Genomic DNA, 20782 nt, shown 5'->3' with positions numbered 1-20782 from the left:
ATTTATATATATATATTTATTGTCTCTTTGTAGTTCTAAAACCATTTGTTTTGAAGTAATAGCATAGAAATCCTCTGGAGTAAACAAGCTACAAACACTCAGGTTAATTTATTAGCACTGGTAGAGAAACTATTTTTTACTGAACTAGCCACTTTAAAATGTATAGAATGAACAGTTGGATACTGTGGTTGTATATGTGGTACTAAGACTCTTGTCTGTTTTTCCTCTGCAGTGACCTCAGTATGAACAACATCTCAAAGCTACCCTCAAACTCCCTGCACAATCTCCGCTTCCTAGAAGAGCTGTATGTACCATTGTATCCTTGATTGGCATAGCTGAGAGCTAGGCATATTCTTGGGTTTGTGTCTTCTCTTTACTCTGGGAACCCATTTAACATGGCACAGGAAAGTTGTGAGTGCTGATGCTTTTGGCACATGCGGAAACACTTAGCTGGGAAAAAAGCAGTTGCTTTTGATTCTGGAAATGAACTTATTAAAAAAAGAGTTACCATGAGGCTACAACTTTTCTAAGCAAAGACAGAGCCAAACAATTTTTGATTTATTATTTTTTTTAAAGCAAGGGTTGTTTAAAAGACCTGGATTGGTATTTGGAAATAGCTACGCAGCAGGATATTAAAGCTTGAATACTGGCTCATGTTTATTAAAATAGCAAGCAAAGCTATAATCAAAACCAAAACCTGCTGCCTGGTTCTGCTCGTGTCAAGGACACTTGCATTCACATTTCAGAGCACTACATCTTCTTGTTGTAATCACTGTTAATTACCGTTTCCTTAGTTTTAGCTTTTAGCATCCCTTAAGGCTAATTCTGAAACACAGAATCATGTATGGCTTACTTTTGTTCTATTTGGTGTTTTTCTGTTTTAAAGGAGGGGAAGTATGCTGTAAAAACTAGTTAATCAAACACAGGATCACAAGTGGAATGTTGATTAGAAATGAGGATGGCTAGCAAGAAATGGAAAGTAGTCTGTGCACAAAAGACGAGGCTATAACAAAATGACTGTAGTAAAATCCATTAGTTTGGGGGAAAAGAAGCTTTAAAACTCTTAGTTTTTTACAACAGTAGTAATTTATGAAGTGAAACACCACAAATATTCTGAGAAAGTTCACTAGGCAAATTATTGGGGTATCAGTTAATGGTGCCACAGCCTGCAACTGGCTAACTAAAAAGCATTATAGATCATGGGAAATTAAAGCTCTATTTATGCACAGTATCCTGAAATCACTTCACCTGTCCCCGATCCGGCCCTTCAAGCCAAAAATGTGCATACAAAAAGAACCTGCTAAAGAGCAGGACTTACTGGAAACACTGCAGCAAGCACGTGGGATCGCTGGTGCGTCCGTCGTCAGGAGCATTCGAGGCTCCTGGCCGACCTGTGCATGCGCACACATGCGCAGCCGGCTGCCTCCGTCTCCCTTCAGTGGCTTCCTCCCCAGCATCTGATCATTTCGGGGAGCAACTGTGCGGCGGCTCAGGGGATCTGTGTGATCCCGCCGCTGCGTGTCTCTTTTGGTGCGGCTCTAAAGATCTGTGTGATCCCGCCGCTGCGTGTCTCTTTTGGTGCGGCTCTAAAGAGCCGTACTTTGGCCGCGCTCCCCCCCCCCTGTCACAAAACAGGTTGTGATAGTTATTCTAGCGAAAGATGGTCCTATGGAGATGGAGACAAGCGATCAGAACTAAATCCAGTCTTTAAAGTCTTCACTTTACTCCCTGGAAGACTTGGTCACACCTGGAGAAGAGCCCAAACCTTTACTGCCTTAACACTGGAATGCAAAATGCCCAATTTAGTGAGGGCATCCTGATGGGCATCCTAGCTATTGACTGCAGTGTCAGTGCTCTGAATGCCAGTGCAGCCTACTACTCTACAGAGTCTCGCCAGCCAGTCTCCAACAACTGCCTATAATGGAGTAAATGGCATGAACTGTAGAACCTGGAGCCACCTGATTGTTTCTGAAGCTCTAAAGAAGAAAGCAAGTTATGTTGCTGGAGCCAGTTAGGCCACCACTGAATAAGACATATCTCGTTTCCTTTTTAAGACAGAAAAATTGTTCTTTTCAAACTGTGTGGGCAAAGCTCCAAGCAATTTTTAGCACACGGCTATTACTCAGTAACTTTACAGCAGGTGCCCTGAGTAGAATAAAGCACAGATAAATTCACTGTAGGCCTGAACTGTTCCCCCCCCCCTTTCTTTTTAAACAGAATGATTTTGGAATTAGTTTCAGATAACAAGTATTTTGCAGACCAAATGACAAAGCCACCTTAAAATGTAGTTCTGTCTTGATTACAGGCGCAGACCAATAAACTAAACCTCACACCATTTTAAAAAAAGGAATATAATGTATACCTCTTGCATTAATTCAGATTTTATCTTTTTAATCAGTGAAAGAATGCTTTCCCAAAACTACCCTAATTCAGTGGTGAGATACAATATAAAGAAACAGCACAAATGCAAAGAAAAGCAGCTCTTTCTTTTTCAAAGCAGTAATGGCAGCTTAAAACAGTAAAACTGTAATAACAACAAGCAATATTTGAAGTGAGCTTGATTTCTTCCAAGTCACATCTGAATGAGATAAGGTGAGTGAAAAAGCATATTGAGAAGAAGTTAGATATAGTTTTGCCATCACTTGCCTTGGACTCACTGCCCTTCACTGTACCCAGTCCTAAGAACTACAAGCGCAGTAGAAGATTGCCAGCTGTTCCATGCAACTTTCAGAGCAGCTGAAGATGGGTACAATGGCGTGTGCTTTAAAAAGAGACCCTCTAAGTAATTTTCATGTATTGATTTAAGTACTCCCATGCTGTTTTCCACTAGTATCCACAGCAGTTCACAATAAAACCCTTAAAGTTTCAATAGTCAATCAATTAAAACAAAAAAAAATCTTTTAAAAATAGCCTGCTGTCAAAGATCAAGTAAAACAACAAAGTCCTCAAATAAAAGGGCAGATTGACCATTTAACTTAACAGGAAATTTCCCAGTTGGCCACTACCCTACAGTGCTGTTGGTGGCCAAGTCCCAGCAACTCTGCCAGCACCTGAGGGGCCACTTGGCTCAGCCCCTCCACTGGTAATTGGTGTCAGCTCTCCAATTGGCTCCTTCTGCAGTGGTGCTGTTTTGTGGGATGAGGCAAAGGGTGAGCCAGTGCTCATTGCTGATGCCGTGGAATTCAGTGCCACCTGACGTGCTGGCTTGTAGCATCATGGGGGGTCATTCAGCTGGGCTTGCTCCAGAGTCATTTTCACTTCCCAGTCTGTTCCCGCTCATCTATGAATAGCCTTGATGATTTTTTAAAAAAAGTCTTAGTCTGATGCCAATATATATATATAATAATCACTTTATTATGAATCTGTCAGAAGAAGATATTATGTAGATGGAACACCATCACTAAAAAGGCCCTCTTTCCAGTTGCCACCCATCTGATCTCTGGGGTAGGTAACGACAGAAGGCCCAGAAATAAATGACCAGGCAGTGAGACAGTGTGAGATTTCTGACTTGACTAGCTGCACTAAAATTTACACCTGCATGATAGAGCAGGCCATGCAAGCGTGTTAACTGTTCAGAATGCATTCTTAGAGAGCAATTTCAGTTAGCTTTTGGAAAACATGGTCTCCATTATTTCCAACTACAAAGAATGCCTAACAATAAAATGGTGTTTTCCTGCAAAGAATACTGTATGCAGTTCTTAACACTGAATTTCAAGTGTAAACTTGAAAACGTTTTTGAAAAGGGAACAAAAAATTTAATTCAGAAAAGAAATTGGATGTACAACGCTCTAGAACAGAATGCCTGGTTAAATTAATAAGCAGAATATTTAATAATTAAAAAGTTTATCTTCTTTTCCCCCTCATGTAAAAGAGGTAGTTTTCCCTAATAGGGAATAATAGGTGGTGATGATTAAAACAGTGATGCTAACTAAGTGCTAAAAGTGCCAAAATTCATAGAAGATAAAATTATCAGCCTGTTTTAGATTGCGTAACAAACAGGGAACCAGCAAGTCATGCAGTAGAAAGTCACTCAGTTGAATTGTGTGGCAACCACTGCTGGATACCCAAGCCACACAAGTTGTGCAGAGGCTGCTGCTGGACCCAGGCTAGTTGTGCCACACATGTTGAATCATGTGAATTGCATGGTAGCAAATTGCCTTGTGGTTGTAACTGGCCCTGGCCCCAATGAGTCCTCCCCCAGAGCAGGAGGGAAAGGGAGCAGAGGTGGACAGGGAGGCCAAAAGAGCTGTCATGCCCCTGCCTTTTAACAAAAGAAATCCACAATTCTTTTTTAAAAAGAAAAAGACAGCATAGGCACCAGGATAGCCAGGTGATTGTAATAGGAAACTTATTTTACTCACATAAATAAAGATTATTAGGATGCTTGTTTTTGCTTAATGTAAACAAAAGGCAAGTGTTGAATAATTATGAAATTAATTTCTACTTCACAAAAGTGAAATTTGAGACCCATGTGAACAAAGAGGCCACACATATGGTTATATAAGAAACACAAGCAAAGTTCCGTAACCCTGGCCATAAATCAATAATATGCCCCCTATGAGCATCTCTATTCAGCTCTCAACAGAATGTTGTATTTACCTATCTAATTTCAAATCAGTAATCAAGGTCTATCCAAAGTTTTCTTCTCTCCCGCACTGTTACTAACCCCACCAAATTCAAATGCAAAAATCAATGCAAAATGCTAAGTATATTCAGGTCAATCCAAACCGCATGGGAAAACATTCATTGCAGAAATTAACTTGCATATATAACTTTTTAGAGACTGGGCAAATACTATATTTTTTAAAGAAACAGTGCAAATATGGACTCACATTACAAAAACACACATAAAACTGGAAGAAGATCTGAATGAGTATTTCACTGTTACATAAGAGACCATCAAATAGCTTTTCCTGTGGCACAAAGACTGAGCAGCTGATGGGAAGAAAAAATATAAAAGTGGAAAAATATAAAAGTGGAAAAGACAGGTCAGCCATTTTAAAAAGTGTTTGCTGAAGAATTAGTGGTGTACTTTCTTTTGGAGTAAGTCTTTTACCCAAATCTTTGCCATATAAAATTTTAGATGTCAGGTTTTAAATACACAACATTAGTAGAAATTACCATGGTTTTCTTTCCAAATTAGGATTTTCAATTCCAGGTTAGAAAATTCCTGGAAATTTTGGGATTTTGGAGAAGGTGCAGTTTGGGGAGCAGAAGGACCTCAGCGGGATATATTGCCATAGAGTTTACCCTCCAAAGCAGCCATTTTCTCCAGGGGTAATGATCTCTGTAGCCTGGAGACCAGTTGTAATTCCAGGAGATCTCCAAGCCCCAACAGGAGGCTAGCAACCCTATTCAAAACAGCATCATGCCTATCTATGCTAATATCCTCAGTCCTTTCTCAAACATTTCTACATTTCAAAATTTAGTAGTCCAAACAGAACTTGTCCAGTCCTTTCACTCATGGGTCAACAACATGAGGTTCCTGGACTCTGGTAGGGAAGTTACCAAGCCCACAGCCTCAAACTCAGGGCTAAACTACATATTACGAAGTACACAAGTCCACCACAGGAACTCAATCATATTCCCAGTTGGGAACCCCATTTAAAATCTTCATGGGGACTTGATTTGTCTCAGAACCATGGTGTGAGGAAAAGGGTTGTAGGTAAGAGTATGTGTAACAGTAAATCTTGTTAGGCTATTTTAGGAGGAACCTTTGCATCCTCTCCTATTCCCTTCTCAATCTGACCCTCCAGCAGTGCTAGATGATAAATCAGGCTTTAAAGTGTATGTGAGTGTGTGTTTGATTTTCCTGTAATCTGATTATATAAGGCTAACTCTGTCCTTAAGTAGGTGTCAATGATTTTAGGGCAAAACTACTCAAAACACTGAAAAATCCAGGACGGGATTTCCAGTGCTGATTTTATTGTGAAAATACAGCTTCAGGCAGGAAGCATCCACCTATGAAACAGGGGTGTATTCTTAACTGTGCTGTTTTGTTGACCTCACATGGCCCTGCAGAGTTGGCGCTTGCCTCACAAAGGAAGCATATAAGTTGTCTTACATAGTCTGAACATAAGATAAACTTCAAGGGCCATGGTCTGGAGTGTCCTGTACAGGGGTCATTTCGTAGAAAAAGAGGTGCAGGAGCTCATTAGCATAACTTATTTGCATATGCCACACCCCCTGACATCACCGGAAGTGTGTCTGAAGGCAACACCCACCGCTCAGGCTCCTCTGGACTGTTTTGGATTGCTAGCTATTGGGGGGGGGACATGCAGATCTGTCCTCGCAGAGGGAGAGCTTGTACCTGAATAAAACTTGGTCTTAAAGGTGCTACTGAACTGTTTTGGATTGCTAGCTATCTGCCCTCACAGAGAAGGGAGAGCTTGTACCTGAATAAACCTTACATAAGAACATAAGAGAAGCCAATGTTGGATCAGGCCAATGGCCCATCTAGTCGAACACTCTGTCACACAGTGACCAAAAATACCAGGTGCCATCTGGAGGTCCAGCAGTGGGGGCAGGACACAAGAAGCCCTCCCACTGTTGTTCCCACACACACACCCCAAGCACCAAGAATACAGTGCATCACTCACCCCAGACCGAGAGTTCCTGTCTATACCTTGTGGCTAATAGCCACTGATGGACCTCTGCTCCATATATTTATCCAGTTCCCTTTTGAAGCCATCCATGCTTGTAGCCGCTGCCACCTCCTGTGGCAGTGAATTCCATGTGTTAATCACTCTTTGGGTGAAGAAATACTTCCTTGTATCTGTTCTAACCCGACTGCTCAGCAATTTCATTGAGTGCCCACGAGTTCTTGTATTGTGAGAAAGGGAGAAAAGTACCTCTTTCTCTACCTGCACTATCCTATGCATAATCTTATAAACCTCGATCATGTCACCCCTCAGCTGTTGTTTCTCCTTTTTTCCTTGGTCTTAAAGGTGCCACTGGACTGTTTTGGATTGCTAGCTATGGGGGAGGGGGATTTCCCACATAGATCTGCCCTCACAGAGGAGGGAGAGCTTATACCTGAATAAAACTTGGTCTCAAAGGTGCCACTGGACTGTCTTGGATTACTAGCTGGGGAGGGGGACACAAGCAGATCTGCCCTTACAGAGGGAGAGCTTGTACTGAATAAACCTTGGCCTTAAAGGTGCCACTGGACTGTTTTGGATTGCTAGCTGTGGGGGGAAACGCACAGATATGCAAAGAAAGAAAAAAAGAAGGAAAGAGGGAAAGAAAAAAGGAAAGAAAGAAAGAAGGCAAGAAGGAGGGAAAGAGAAAGAAAGAGAAGGGGAGGAGGAGGAAAAGGAGAGGAAAGGAGGGAATGAAGGAAAGAGAGAAGGAAAGGAGGAAGAAAAGAGGGAAAGAAAGCGCAGGCTGGGAAAGGCGAGAGGTGGGCGGGCAGGCTTTCCCTGTGTCCCGCGGCTGGCACAGGGGGGAGGCAGGCGGGCAGGCCTTCCACCGGCCCCACACAGAGGCGCGGGCTGGCAATGGCACGGGGGGCTGTGGGTGGACCTTCCACCAGCCCTGCATGGAGGCATGGGTCAGCAATGGCACAGGGGGAGGTGGGTGGACGCCAGGACCACGCGGATGCCCCGTATGAGCGCCGACTGGCACTGGCCCCTTCACCTAGAAGGCGGGCAGACTTTCCACCGGCCCCACGTGGAGGCGCAGGCCGGCAATGGCACAGTGGGAGGTGGGCAGACCTTCTACCAGCCTTGCGCAGAGGTGCGGGCTGGCAATGGCATGGGGGAGGGAGGTGGGCAGGCCTTCCACTGGCCCCGCGCGGAGGCGTGGACCAGCAATGGCGGGGGAGGTGGCCAGAGACTAGGACCGTGCGGATGCCCTGTGTGAGCTCCGGCTGGCACTGGCCCCTTTGCCTTGAAGGTGGGCGGGTCTTCCACCGGCCCTGCATGGAGGTGTGGGCCGGCAATGGCGGGGGGAGGTGGGTGGATACCACGACCAAGCAGATGCCCATGTGAGCTCTGGCTGGCGCTGGCCCCTTCGCCTCAGGAGTTGGGTCTTTACATGCAGAGCACCCACCGTCTGTCCCTCCCGACCTCCCTCCTCCTGCCCAGAAATTGCTGGGAGCAGGGGGTGGGGCTTGGTTATGTACCCGCCCCCTCAGCTCCTCACTACCGGAGCGCTGTTCCTCGGCACTCCGGCTCCAACTGACCCCTGGTCCTGCACCTTTCTGAAGAAACTTGGGTGACTTTTAGGGATGGAGTGTTCTGTGACAGAAAACCCAGTATCACTTAAACAACAGAGAATGTAGCAACACCATGATACTCTCCAGTTATGGTACAGTACTGCTGACAGTGCTTCAAAATTAGTCATACATAAGAACATAAGAGACGCCAATGTTGGATCAGGCCAAAGGCCCATCCAGTCCAACACTCTGTCACACAGTGGCCAAAAATACCAGGTGCCATCAGGAGGTCCACCAGTGGGGCCGGAACATTAGAAGCCCTCCCACTGTTGACCCCCCCAAGCACCAAGAAGACAGAGCATCACTTGCCCCAGAGTCCCTATCTATACCTTGTGGCTAATAGCCACTGATGGACCTCTGCTCCATATGCTTATCTAATTCCCTTTTGAAGCTGTCCATGCTTGTAGCCGCCACCACTTCCTGTGGCAGTGGTCACAGAAATAGACAGTGGTCATAGAAAGAGTCAGTCAACATGTACAGCTATAGCAGGCCTCCACAATGTTACTCTTTCTTCTCATAGACAAGACTAGGAATGGGCAAGAACCGGGAAAATGTGGTTCATTTCAGCTTGTGGCATGCCCACTTCATTAAGTTAGTGATGCAGTAGAATGCTCCCCTCATGCTAGAGACACCAAACTCACAGGAGATCTCCAGCTGACTCCCCTCTACCTGCCCTCCAGGTTTGGTGAGAACTGTATTTACAGGGTCCAAGTTACAGCCCCCCAAAGAAGGTGCCCCATCCTCCATAGTTTCTGATGGAGGAAAAAAACAGCAAGAAATCCCTAAGGGCAATAGAAAGCCCAGCAGAGCAGAATCAAAGTCCCAAGAATTTCTGCAGTAGAAACAGAAGGGGGGATATTTTTGCAAGTCCAGCCAAACCAGTGCAATGTTCTAGTGCCCAGCAGAACCCAGTGCCAATGTAGCAATGCCAGCTCAAAAACTGATTTCAAGCACAGAATCACACTCCAAGCAAGGGAGGGGGTTGCAAGCCCAACAAAAGCAGTGCAGTGTACTAGTGCCCAGAAAAACCCAGTGCCAATGTAGCAGTGCCCTGAGCCTGCCTTGACAGGGAGGGCGGGGTATAAATTGGAAAAATAAATAAATAAATAAAATGCCAGCTCAATCACCATCCAAGCACGGGCGGAGGCATTTTTGCAAGCCCAGCAGAACCAGTACAATGTACACTGTGTTCAGTAGTACCAGTGCAATCACAGAGTACCCTGCAGAATCCAGTGCCCCTGGAATTGCAAGCTTAAAAGGACTGATCTCAGCTCAGAGTCACAAATCCAAGCAAGGGTAGTGGAATTTTGCAGCTCTGTGCAAGAAAACAGGAAGTGAACACAAAGGAATTCTGGCCACTGGGGGAAACCCCTCTTGAAACTGACATAACTAGTTTGAAATTGACAATAGTGTTTCCAAGGCTGAAGAATTCTCTCCCCCCACCCCACCCACCCCGTTGCTTTGATGTTCAGTCAACATTTTGTTGGAACAGAGAAAGTCTGTCTGGATATGTATTCGTTAACGAACTGCAAGAACCTCCAGAACTGTTAACCTGCCACGAACTTCAGTCCATAAATCACGAACTGGCCAAAATTAATCATGAACTGTAGTTTGTGAGCTGGTTCATGTCCATCCCCAGACAAGACAAGATCCCACCCTGCAGATGGGATTTGCATTCCAATATACCACAAACACCTAGATTTGGGGCAGAAAAATGAACAGGGACACAGAGAGAAGAAGAAAAAGAAGAAGAAGAGATTGGATTTATACCCTGCCCTTCACTTGGAGTCTCAGAGCGGCTTACAAACTCCTTTCCCTTCCCCTCCCCACAAACAGACACTCTGTGAGGGGGGTGGGGCTGAGAGAACTCTGACACAAACTGCTCTTTCAGGAACAGCTGTGCTAGAGCTTGTGACTGACTCAAGGTCACATCAGCAGGTGCAAGTGGAGGAGTGGGGAATCAAAACCAGTACTCCCAGATTAGAGTCCGCACACTTAACCACTACACCAAACTGGCTCTTAACCACTACACCAAACTGGGAAGAAAAGTGGGCATTCATATAGCATCAGTCAGCTAGCTTCACAGCTCATTTGGGAGGGGTTAAAGAGCTTATGACCTACCCCCAAGCATTGCTAGGTGAGTAATGCTGTTTTAAGATGAATAATAAGCCTTTTGCAAGGTAGGGGAAAGGAGATGCTAAGAGTAACAGAAACCACAGTTATATACTGACGCAAGCATCCTTATCTCCTCAGCAGCTAGTTGACTTTTAAGGAAATTGCTATTTGATTAATTTTTACTCTGCTTCTTCTTTGATGTTTATTTTAATGTTTTAGATATTTATTGTTGTAACTGTATGAATATTTCTGTGATACTGATAGCCAACTTGGGGATCCATAAATTGAGAGAGTGGAGATATACATGTTTTAAATAAATATTTTTTAAAAAAATATAAATTGAAGGAAGCATATGAATATATAAAATGGAATAAAGGACAATGTTCTAAGCCCCTTGGGGAGAAATTCAGGATATAATTGAAGCACGTAAATGTAAAATTGGCAATTGAAAATGATTTGGGGAATTTCAACCCTTAGAGTTACATTTTGAGACCAACAAACCTCTTAAGCAACCATACAGTGTCTTGTAATTAAATGAAGTTTGGCTGTTTATGTGCTTCTAATGATTATATTCACAACTGTTGAAGCAAAGACAAAGTTTTGAAAATGATACACAGCTAGTAGCTTGTCTATATTCTAGAGTAGATGTGCACCATAAACTGGATTTATGGAAGCAAATCTATTTGTCCAGCTGGGCTGTTATGGTTATAGGATATTTTGCACAGAACTTTAATGATGACAAAACAAGGCTCTCAAATAACCACTTCTGGCCCTGGTGTTTCCAACATAGCTGTCTTGTACATTTTAACATCCGAATTAATTCCACATGAAAAGAAATCTATTTATCTTTTATTTTAATCCTGCAGCCGTCTAGCAGGAAATGGCTTGACACACATCCCCAAAGGAGCATTTGCTGGACTTTTTAGTCTTAAAGTTCTGTAAGTAAATTGGTATTGTTTGTGTCATTATTCCTATGTTACTCCTTAAAACCTCCCAGAACCTAATTTTGTTGTAACACAGCTTAGTCAAGTGAATTATTTGTTTTGATGTGTGCACAGGGAAAGGAAGATGTACATGTCTTTAAAGTATATATTTGCTACATTGTACCAATAAACCTCTAAATTTGAAACAAGTGATAGTCTAAGAACAGTTTACTTATCCAGTAATTTACACAATGTGAAAGACAAAATTAATTTCTGCTAATTGTTTTTTTAATGGGCCGCAGAGTGGCAGGTTTCAGTTCAGAGCCATTTCTGAAGATGATGTATAGCAGGAAACAATATTTGTTTCAAACTGTGTGGGTACATGGAAGAAAAAAAATGTCTATTAGTTACTCTCATCATGGTGTAATTTGGCTTTCAGAATCTTTCATTTTATGTCAAGGTAGATTCGACATAAACTAACCCTAACCCTAACGAAAGGAAAATTTCTGGGTTTTTTAAGAGGAAGTCTTTTTGTTTCTTTTTAAAACACTTTCCTTTATTCAAGTCCCTCCCAGCTTGGATGACTTTGTTTCATTTCTAACAGTGGGTCAGGTGCAACTAACTTCTGGATGGGGACAATAGTTATGTTGTATCTTAGTTACTATGTTGAAGTAGCAAAGCCTGTTTCACAACAACCAGCTTTGAAAAAAGAAAAGGAAAAACTATTTATTATATGCCCTAAATTTATAGCCAGAATCCGCCATTTCCATAAGTATAACCAGCAGCATCCGATAGTGTAAGGATTTAAGAGAGACTTATTACCCAAACTACATTTTAATTAATATGCCATGAAAAAATGGAGCTACTTCCTCTCCCCATCTTTTTGGAGAACTCTTTTTGGAGAATTATTTTAGGCTCCCCAAAGATTTATTTCCTGTATCTTCCCTGTACAGTGTCTCATAATAGATGAATAAAACAGGAGTAGGTCTTTAAACATGTATTTTGAAACAGCCACTTTCCAGGAAGCACTAGAATTTGGGGCCAACAATTATTATTACCAGGGGTCGTTTCGTAGAAAAAGAGCTAGGGGAACTCATTAGCATAACTCATTAGCATATGCCACACCCCCTGACATCACCGGAAGTGTGTCATAAGGCCACACAGCCCGCCCCCAACGGTCCCGGCTGCCGCCGGCCTTGCAGCTCCACTGCCGACCCCATGAGGGGCCCGGCAGTGCACTTGCAAGGCCGGCGGGAGTGCAAGGAAGCCCCGCGAAGGCCCTCCCTGGCCCCAGGCAGGCAGGGGTGGGGAGAGGCAAGGAGGAAGCAACTTACCCTCCCTCTTCTCCTGCCTCCTCCTGGCTGAATGAGGGCCAGAAGCGGGGCGGCCGGAAGCAGGGGGCAGGGCTTCGTCATGTGCCCCGCCCCCTGCACCTCACCCGGGGGAACTGCGATCCCCCGCGATCCACCCCGAAATGACCTCTGATTATTACCATATTTGAACCCCAACTTCTTTCTGTGGCTTTATAGAAGTATGTAAGATGAAAAGAAACTGAACTCTGAACATAAATTTTCTTATTCACACACATTATATACAAATGCAGAATGCTACAGAACAACCTGCTACGGCAAGTTCCAGCTGAAGCACTCCAGAACCTGCGCACTCTTCAGTCTTTGTAAGTATATAATCATACTTTATATGGCAGACTATGGTATATACAATGAAGACATATGTTATTGTCTATGAAGACATATATTATTGTCTAAACAAGGCTCCATTACTAGTAGAAATGCAGATTTCTATTAATTGTAATATGGTATAAGATCATAATGTTTTTCACAGATAGTGCTCATTGCTTAGACAATAACAACAAGGAATTACTTTCTAGAGCATTCTGTTTCATATAGGACTGATTCAGATGTGCTAAAACCCTCTAGCCATAGCATCCCACAGATAATAAATCTGCAAGTAATATTTTATTCCCCCGAAGTAAGCTATTTTGATTTTATTTTTATTATAATATTTTATTAAGGTTTTTATACCGATATTTTGATTTTAAATGATCAGTTGTTTCATTCACTTTTATGGTGTTTTGTGTGTGTTTTTGTTCTGAACAGTATTTCTCTTTTGGGTTTCAAAGATCCTATTGAGTCCTGTAAGATAGGGCCACACAACATAGGTCTATTTGTGGAATCATTTTAGAATTCTGACTGTGCAGTCTTATGCAGGATTACTCTGCATGGGATTGCTCTGTGAGTGTCATAGTTTTCATTTTAAATTCAGGTCGGTCTCTAGTCCTCATGATTAAAGAGCTAAGCTTGAAAACTGTGATGACCAAGAAAATATTTAAAAAGAAATGAGCAACAGTGAGGCAAGTTGGATGGAACTCAGATTCGTTATATATTCTGATTTGGTTCACTGTGACAGTTCTCAACAGCTCAAGCTGCAGCTTTAGACTTATATACCAGTCTTATGGAAATTATAAGCCATATACAAGGAATTCTCTGTTGTGCTGAAAAAGACTTGAAGTTTCAGCGGGGTTTCTAAATCACCTGCCTGTGATGCCATTTTTCATTCTTTGTTGCAAATGTCTTCCCAGAAGATAGGAAAGAGGAGGCTAAGAAAAGAAAGGGTGAAAACTGAGGGGTTGTATTGTCCCTGTAAAGGTTTGGTGTTTGGTAACAGCATTAAAATAAAAAGAGAATAAGAGTGGTAGGTAGGAACTTTAAACAGCTGTGTAGCAGACAGCAGATAGAATGATAAGAGCATGTACAGAAAAAGTACTATCAGTTGAAAGAGGATCACTGGCAAATGTGACCTCTTTGAGGAAAAGAAAACCAAGATTCTTTTGTTTGTTCCAAATGGGTTGTTCCTCTATGATAAAGGTGTTCAGAGATTCGGTTTCTCGTTTCATACAGCCTAGTAATTTTCTGTCCATCAGGTGACTCTTGTCTTGACTTCTGATTTACATCGGAATTACTTTGAAACTATTGAAAAACAAGAGACCTTACAAAAATAAAAGAATTGAAAAGTTTAAAGGCAGTTAAATGCATTTTGCAAGACAAAGGCTTTCTTTAAGGCACAAGAAGGCCTGGAAGTTAGTTGACTGGAAGGTATTTAATTCTGAATATTGGTGGCCTTGCCCTGTTTTGCTCACATTTACTGATGGCTAGCCAAGCTGATCCAATTGTTGCTCTGTAGACTGTACAGAATTTTATGACTATGTCTATTCTTTCTCTAGAACAAACAGATCCTAAGTGATCGTCTGTGAAAAGATATACTCTACTGCCAAATGCAGAATAGAATTAGAGGATAACCAAAGGACAATTTGCCTTTTTACTCCTCCACCCCCCTTTCATTCAGCTTTTTGATTTATGGTTAGGATAGATGACAGTATTACTTTCAGCCACTTGATGTTTATGGCTTGCACATTTTATGCGTAATGTCCATTTATATGCATTTACTTCTTAACTAACTTTAAGATTTTGGAGGTAGATAGATAGGTTTCCTTATATAGTGCCCCCCAGATGACCTGCATTATCCCCAGATGTAGTGCCCTAATTCCCTAAGACAAGCCCTAATGAAGGGCTTATATAGGAATACCAAAATCAGAGTGAGAACTGACCCTCAAGGCCATTTCACAGAAGCTATTAATGTAGAGGAGGGTGTCTAACAGGGCTGTATATTGGCACCTCCCTTATTTAATCTTTTGTATAAATGATCTGGGGAGCATTTAAACCGCCAAGAGGTGCATCCCCGTAAAATTGCTGAGAAACATATCCCCCTTTTACTTTATGCTGATGATGCGATGTTGATCCCCATTGGGCTTAAATGTGCAATGAAAATCTTACCTCTATACTGCCAGTTCAATCATGTTAAAATTAATTATCAGAAATCAAAGGTCCTAGTTTTTGCAAAGAATCCCAAACTATATCAATGGCCGATCAACTGAGTAGATATTGAGCAAGTCTGCTGTTTTAAATATTTAGGGATAGTTTTCCTGTCCTCAGGTTCCAGAATGGCACATGTGGATTATGTTACTTCATGTTCGACAAAAAGTGTAGGTGCAATTGAGAAATTCTACTGGAACTCAGGGGGACGGAACATAGCTGTGGCAGTTAGGATCTTTAAGGCCAAACCTCTTGCCCATGTTATATCAAACTTATTGGCAGGCGTTCGAAAATGTTCAATCTAAGTTTTTATGGCATATTCTACAGGTCCCGTCTGGTGTTTCAAATGCACTCATTCAGGTGGAAACTGGCATGGTTACCCTAAAGACTCGATTATGGATTGCTGCTATCCTATATTGGTTCAAATTAGTATGTCCAAGCCCACTGGTTTAACAAGCTTGATAGTGAGATACTCTATGATACCTTATTGGATCAAAGAAGTTGAGTTTAAATTGGGTTATTATGGGCTCTCTAAACAGTTTATGATGCAGCTGGAATATAGTTCTGTTAAACTTTTTCTTAAACAAAGAATCCTGGATATTGAAAGACAACACGATCTGTCCCAGATTAACTGCTATCTTCCAGGTATAGAGAACTTGAACCAAATATCACTGATGCCATACCTACAGAATTTAGATAAAGCTGAGTATAAAAGAGCTTTTACTCTTATGAGAGCAAATATGCTTCCTTCAGCGGTTACAGAGGGTAAATACAAAAGGTGTCCCTGTGAAGAATGTTTGTGCATCGGAGGGGATGGAAGGATTGAGTTGAGGGAACATGTTCTTTTTTAATGTAAACTTTACCAGAACTTCCGTTCTGTTTATTTAGCACCAGTCTGTCTCCAATTCCCGGGGAGAAATTTTAGATTTTACTTAGATAAGCTTTTAACCAACAGGAATCAAGAAATTACTTTAATGGTGGCAACGTTTGCTGTGAAGGCCATAAGATATCGCCAACAATTTTTAGATGGAAATGCCTAGTTTAATTTTTATGTTTAAGATTTTATAAGGGGTGTTTGGCTGAACTGTATACCCTGTCTGTTTTATGGCTTTGGTGGTGATTTGATGGGTCTTTAACAGTATTAAACATTTTGGGGGGAAATTCCCTCAGACCCCATCCCAAAAGGACTGTAGTACTGCACTGGTGTAAATCCCTTGCACACTATAAGCAGGATGAGACAATGTGTACACCGGATGGGAATGTTTGCTTTGTCGTACCAGTTGGATAGCTATAGCATGGCATGGGGCTTCATACAGGCGATGCACCTGTGGCCTAGAATGGAGCAAATGGTTGCAGCTACTCCAATCTGGCTCCCCAGGACTGTTTCACATGCTACCTTTCTACTGGTCCTGCTGCACAGTAGGTGAAGGAAGGAACTTTTCCCTTTGTTTTTGTTTTTTTAAAAGCTCATCTTAAAATCATAGACTTGTTTAGTTCATTACTATCTGACACACTGCTTAAATCTGCTTATTTAAATTCAAATACTAGTTCAAGTTCCAACCACTGGTCATCTACAGAACTCATTAGGAGGCCTTAGGCAAGCCAGTGTTTGAGTTCATATTCTCAGTACCTTCTATACCATTGCCTGCAGCATCATACCAAATTACTGGCAGGCTTGCCAACCAAAAGAATTACATGAAGTCACTTACTCTGTAATTGTAGGGAATGGCATTCCATGAGGCCTCATGATTTCTTCAATCATGGTAGTTAGTTTTTGAGCCATCCAAGTTCTGCAAATTATAGTAGTCCCCCAAGCCTCACATGGAAACCATAGTTCATACAAATAGCACCACTGCATGATTCATAGCAAGTTGTAAGCACATTGATGGCCCTGCGTGCAATAATGTTGGGACTGTCAAGCATCTGCATGAGGACACTATTTTACTCCTTTGTGTTGTGTTGTAGTCCACCATGAGGATACAGAAGAAGGTACAAATTGTAAACACCACAAATATTTTTTTTTATTTAATAGCTTTATTCCCTCTCCTAAAAAGGAGAGATATTTCGCTTAAAGTCAGGAAAAGGGGTGGGTATATAGATGGATAAAGAAAAGGGTGAGTGGTGTTAATATATTAGTATATTAATCTTTTCATATTAAGAATTAGAGTCAATCACTGCTTCTGTAGTCCGGCGTTCTTTTCTTCCTCCATCTCTGTTAACAAGGCAATTAATATGTTAGTATTGTCCTTTTGGGAGTTAATTTCTTTTTCAGAGTGTAATCCAAAAATCGAAAAATCTCTAGAGTCTGGGGTCCTTTCCTTTCTTATCTCTCAAGTTATACTTCAAAGCAGTCTCTCCTTTGGGTTCCTCGTCCTTCACCTCTCCCTCCGAGCTGCTGTCTTCCACGTTCAGTCCTGTCATCCACTTGGCCAGTTCTGCCTCTTCTTCTTTACTGGCGTGCCTTTCTAAGAAGTCTTGAGCCTTAAAGATAGAATCAATCTTTTCTCTCTTTTCTTTGAACTTGAAAGTCAGTCCTTCGGGCACCAGCCATTTGTAATTTGTTTGATGGTTTTGTAGAAATCTGGTCAGTCCTTTATATTCTTTTCTTTTCATTCTTATTTCAAATGGAACATCTTTTAAAATTCTTATCAACTGATCTCCGATTTTCAGGGGCGTTGCTGATGTCACCTTTAGAGCCAAGGCTGTCGCTAGTATGTCTCTTAGATCCTCTCCAACTTCTTCTTTCAATCCCTGGAACCGGAGAGTTAAGTTTGCTTTTTCCATTTGAAGCATTAATAGTTTATTATCTTGTTTTTCCTGATGTTTTTCCACTTTAATGACCTTCTTCTTAACTTTCTGTACTTCTTCGGCTGATGCCAGACATTGCTTTGCGATGTCATCTCCCTTTTCAGCTGTCTCTGACATTTTTTCCTGTTGCAAAGTGTAGGCAGCTTCCATAGAGTCAAGTTTCTGGTTGATCTTTTGCAGTTCTTCCAGCAGATGGCGCGCGAGAGCACCTTCTTGCTGATTGACAGCAGATCCAGCAAGGGAAGGGCTTGGGCAGGAAGTCCCTCCCGTCTTCTTCACCAGCTTTTCTTGTACTTTTTTAGTCCCCGCCATGCTTCAGTTTTGTTTACACTTAGAAAGTTCGTGCTGTAGCCTTCAAGGAAGCTTCCCTCCTCTCCGCTTATTTCTCCCTCCCAGCAAGGTAAACCGTTCGTGTTTTTTTTTCGCTTCCCCCCCCTTCTTTATTTTAAAAGTCTGTTTTTAATATGGAGGTGGTAGTCCCTCCTCCCTTTCGCTTCTTGGGGGGGTGAGGCTTTCTTTTAAATACCACCGCTTAAAATCTCAAACGCCGGCTTACAGTTTGTCACTTGCTTCTCTCTCTGACTCGATTCATCCGCTCCACCACTCCGCTTTCCCGGCGGCTTTGCTATTCCCCATTACAGGGCACAACGCAGCTGGAGCCGTTTGGGGCAGGGAGAGACCACAAATATTGACACAAATAATAATGCTTATTTTTTATTAATTTTTGCACATATAATTCAGACTGTAACTTCTTATGGAGCCACAACTACAATGAAATGCCACGTTAAACAAGTCAGGCAGAGCTGTTTAGCTCTGGTTTATTCATCAGTCTTCTGCACATGGTCTCTCTCTCTTCCCCTCCCCTTTGCTGGCAGGCAGCAGTACCTGCCTTGGAAGAACTTACCCCATGCCAGACCCTGGGCAAGGGTGCTGGGCTGAACAGAGACTTGGCTAGCAGGTGTGGAGATCCACTTCCTCATCCCAGTTGGCCTTGTGTAGCATCAAACAGAATGAGGCAAAGGGGGGAGGATTCTGGGAAGGATATGGGTACAAAGAAAGCATAGGAAAGGCTAGAGGACAGGCATGGAGTATTGGTCGCAGAAGCCACGAGCTGCTGTTGCAAGTAGGGATGGGCACAAACCGGCCCACGAACCTAAATTAGCTACATAAATCATGTGATCTCACCTGCAGCAAACCTTCCATGACCTTCCACATGGTTTTTGGAGGTTGAGATGGTTCGTGGTAGTGTATGTTGGCAGCGTCCACGGCAGACACACTGGCACAGATCAATTACAATCGTCAAAGCAACAGGGGGATGGACTTCTGCAGCCCTGGAAACACCAATAGTGGCCCTCCAAAGCTCGACAGGCTGTGCTGGCCTCCAGGAGGAGCGCTCCCATTCTGCTTTATGGGAAAGCCACAACTAGCAGACAGGAGGAGGTGAAGTGCCCCGTGGGAGGAACTTCACCCCTTACTTTCTGCTGGCTGTGGAAAGTCATGGCCAGCAGAAAGAAGGGGGTGATAAAGCTTGGACTCAAATTGAGAAAACTTATGCTCTTCCCAGACTTCTACATGAAGTATTTTGGGCATCTCCTAACAATAAACCCAAAACCATATTAGATAACCCATTTTTAAAAAAACACTTTGGAAATATGGGACAGAAACAGGAATGTACTAGCACCGGGAATTTCACCAGTAGCAGCTTTCTTGGGACAGGTATGGTTCCCACCTGGGGAGGAGGTGAACACATACAAAAACTGGAGAAAAGCTGGAAAGTTTAAAATAAAAGACTTATGTTCTCAGGGCCAAAAATGGTCAAGAGAACAATTAGCACTTAAACACAATATAGAGGTATCTTGGTTTCAAGAACAACAGCTAACCCATATGCTTTCCAGCAGCAATATAGTAGAAAATATAAACCATCCATTTACAGCATTTGAAACACTGATAAAAAACATGTTGGACCAAAAAGGAATCATATCAACATTATATAAATCATTGCCCTTTATTCAGTGGTCTAAGTTCTCAGCACAGCAACAAGCATGGCATAAGGATTTGGAATTGGTACTGTCTCCAGAGCAATGGACTAAAATTTGGTCCTCTGGTTTATATGTAACAAAAGCCTTAAATTTAAGAATTCAGAACTGTAAGCTTTTCTCTAGGTGGTACATAACACCTCTTAAACTTTACCACTCAAAAGCACTGAAGGACCCAAAGTGTTGGAAAGGTTGTGGGCAAACAGGGACTTTGTTTCACTGCTGGTGATCCTGTCCAAGGTTTTGGACAAAGATTATTTCAAAAGTAGAGGAGATAGTAGGTATAAAGGTTCCTAAAACACCGGAAGGGATTCTACTTAATTATTGGCATAAGGCTCAATTTTCTTTTACTTTGAGAGAACTTATTGATTTAATGCTGATCGCTGCAAAAACAGTATTGGCGCAAGTATGGAAAACAGAAAAAATACCTTCTATTAGGCAGTGGTTTTTGAAGCTATGGGATATTGTAACAATGGATAAGATTGCAACTCAAATTGTGGAAGCAGATAATCCGATGAAAAAGGAAAACTTTACAAAAAATGGTTTCGATTTTTTGATTATATTGTTAAAATGAGTGATACTGTTAGTGTCTTACCTACAAAATATGTTGATTTTGTGTTTTATTAGTATTTTTTATAATTGTTTGATATCCTTACATGAGGTTATATGATGTGTCTTTTTGTGAAAACTTAATAAAATAAAGTTATTAAAAAAGAAATAAAGAAGGGGGTGAAGGGCCCCCTAGTATAAATACCCCCAGCTCTCACACAGCTGTTTTTTCCCATTGGCAGG

The 20782-nt window shown here is 42.1% G+C and overlaps 1 protein-coding gene across 1 annotated transcript in view; it reads left to right on the top strand.

Moving 5' to 3' along the window:
- The window catches only part of LGR5 (leucine-rich repeat containing G protein-coupled receptor 5), a 140212-nt gene that overhangs the window by 50932 nt on the left and 68498 nt on the right, over positions 1 to 20782 (top strand). The window contains exons 2-4 of the mRNA XM_015405690.1: positions 233 to 304; positions 11200 to 11271; positions 12860 to 12931. Coding sequence (XP_015261176.1) covers positions 233 to 304; positions 11200 to 11271; positions 12860 to 12931 — 216 coding nt within the window. The remainder of the gene's footprint in view (positions 1 to 232; positions 305 to 11199; positions 11272 to 12859; positions 12932 to 20782) is intronic.

This window comes from Gekko japonicus, unplaced genomic scaffold, assembly GCF_001447785.1.
Source record: "Gekko japonicus isolate JY-2015 unplaced genomic scaffold, Gekko_japonicus_V1.1 scaffold53, whole genome shotgun sequence".
Classification (NCBI taxonomy): Eukaryota; Metazoa; Chordata; class Lepidosauria; order Squamata; family Gekkonidae; genus Gekko; species Gekko japonicus.
Note: the sequence above shows the minus strand (reverse complement) of the source record. Positions and strands in the feature narration are given on the sequence as shown.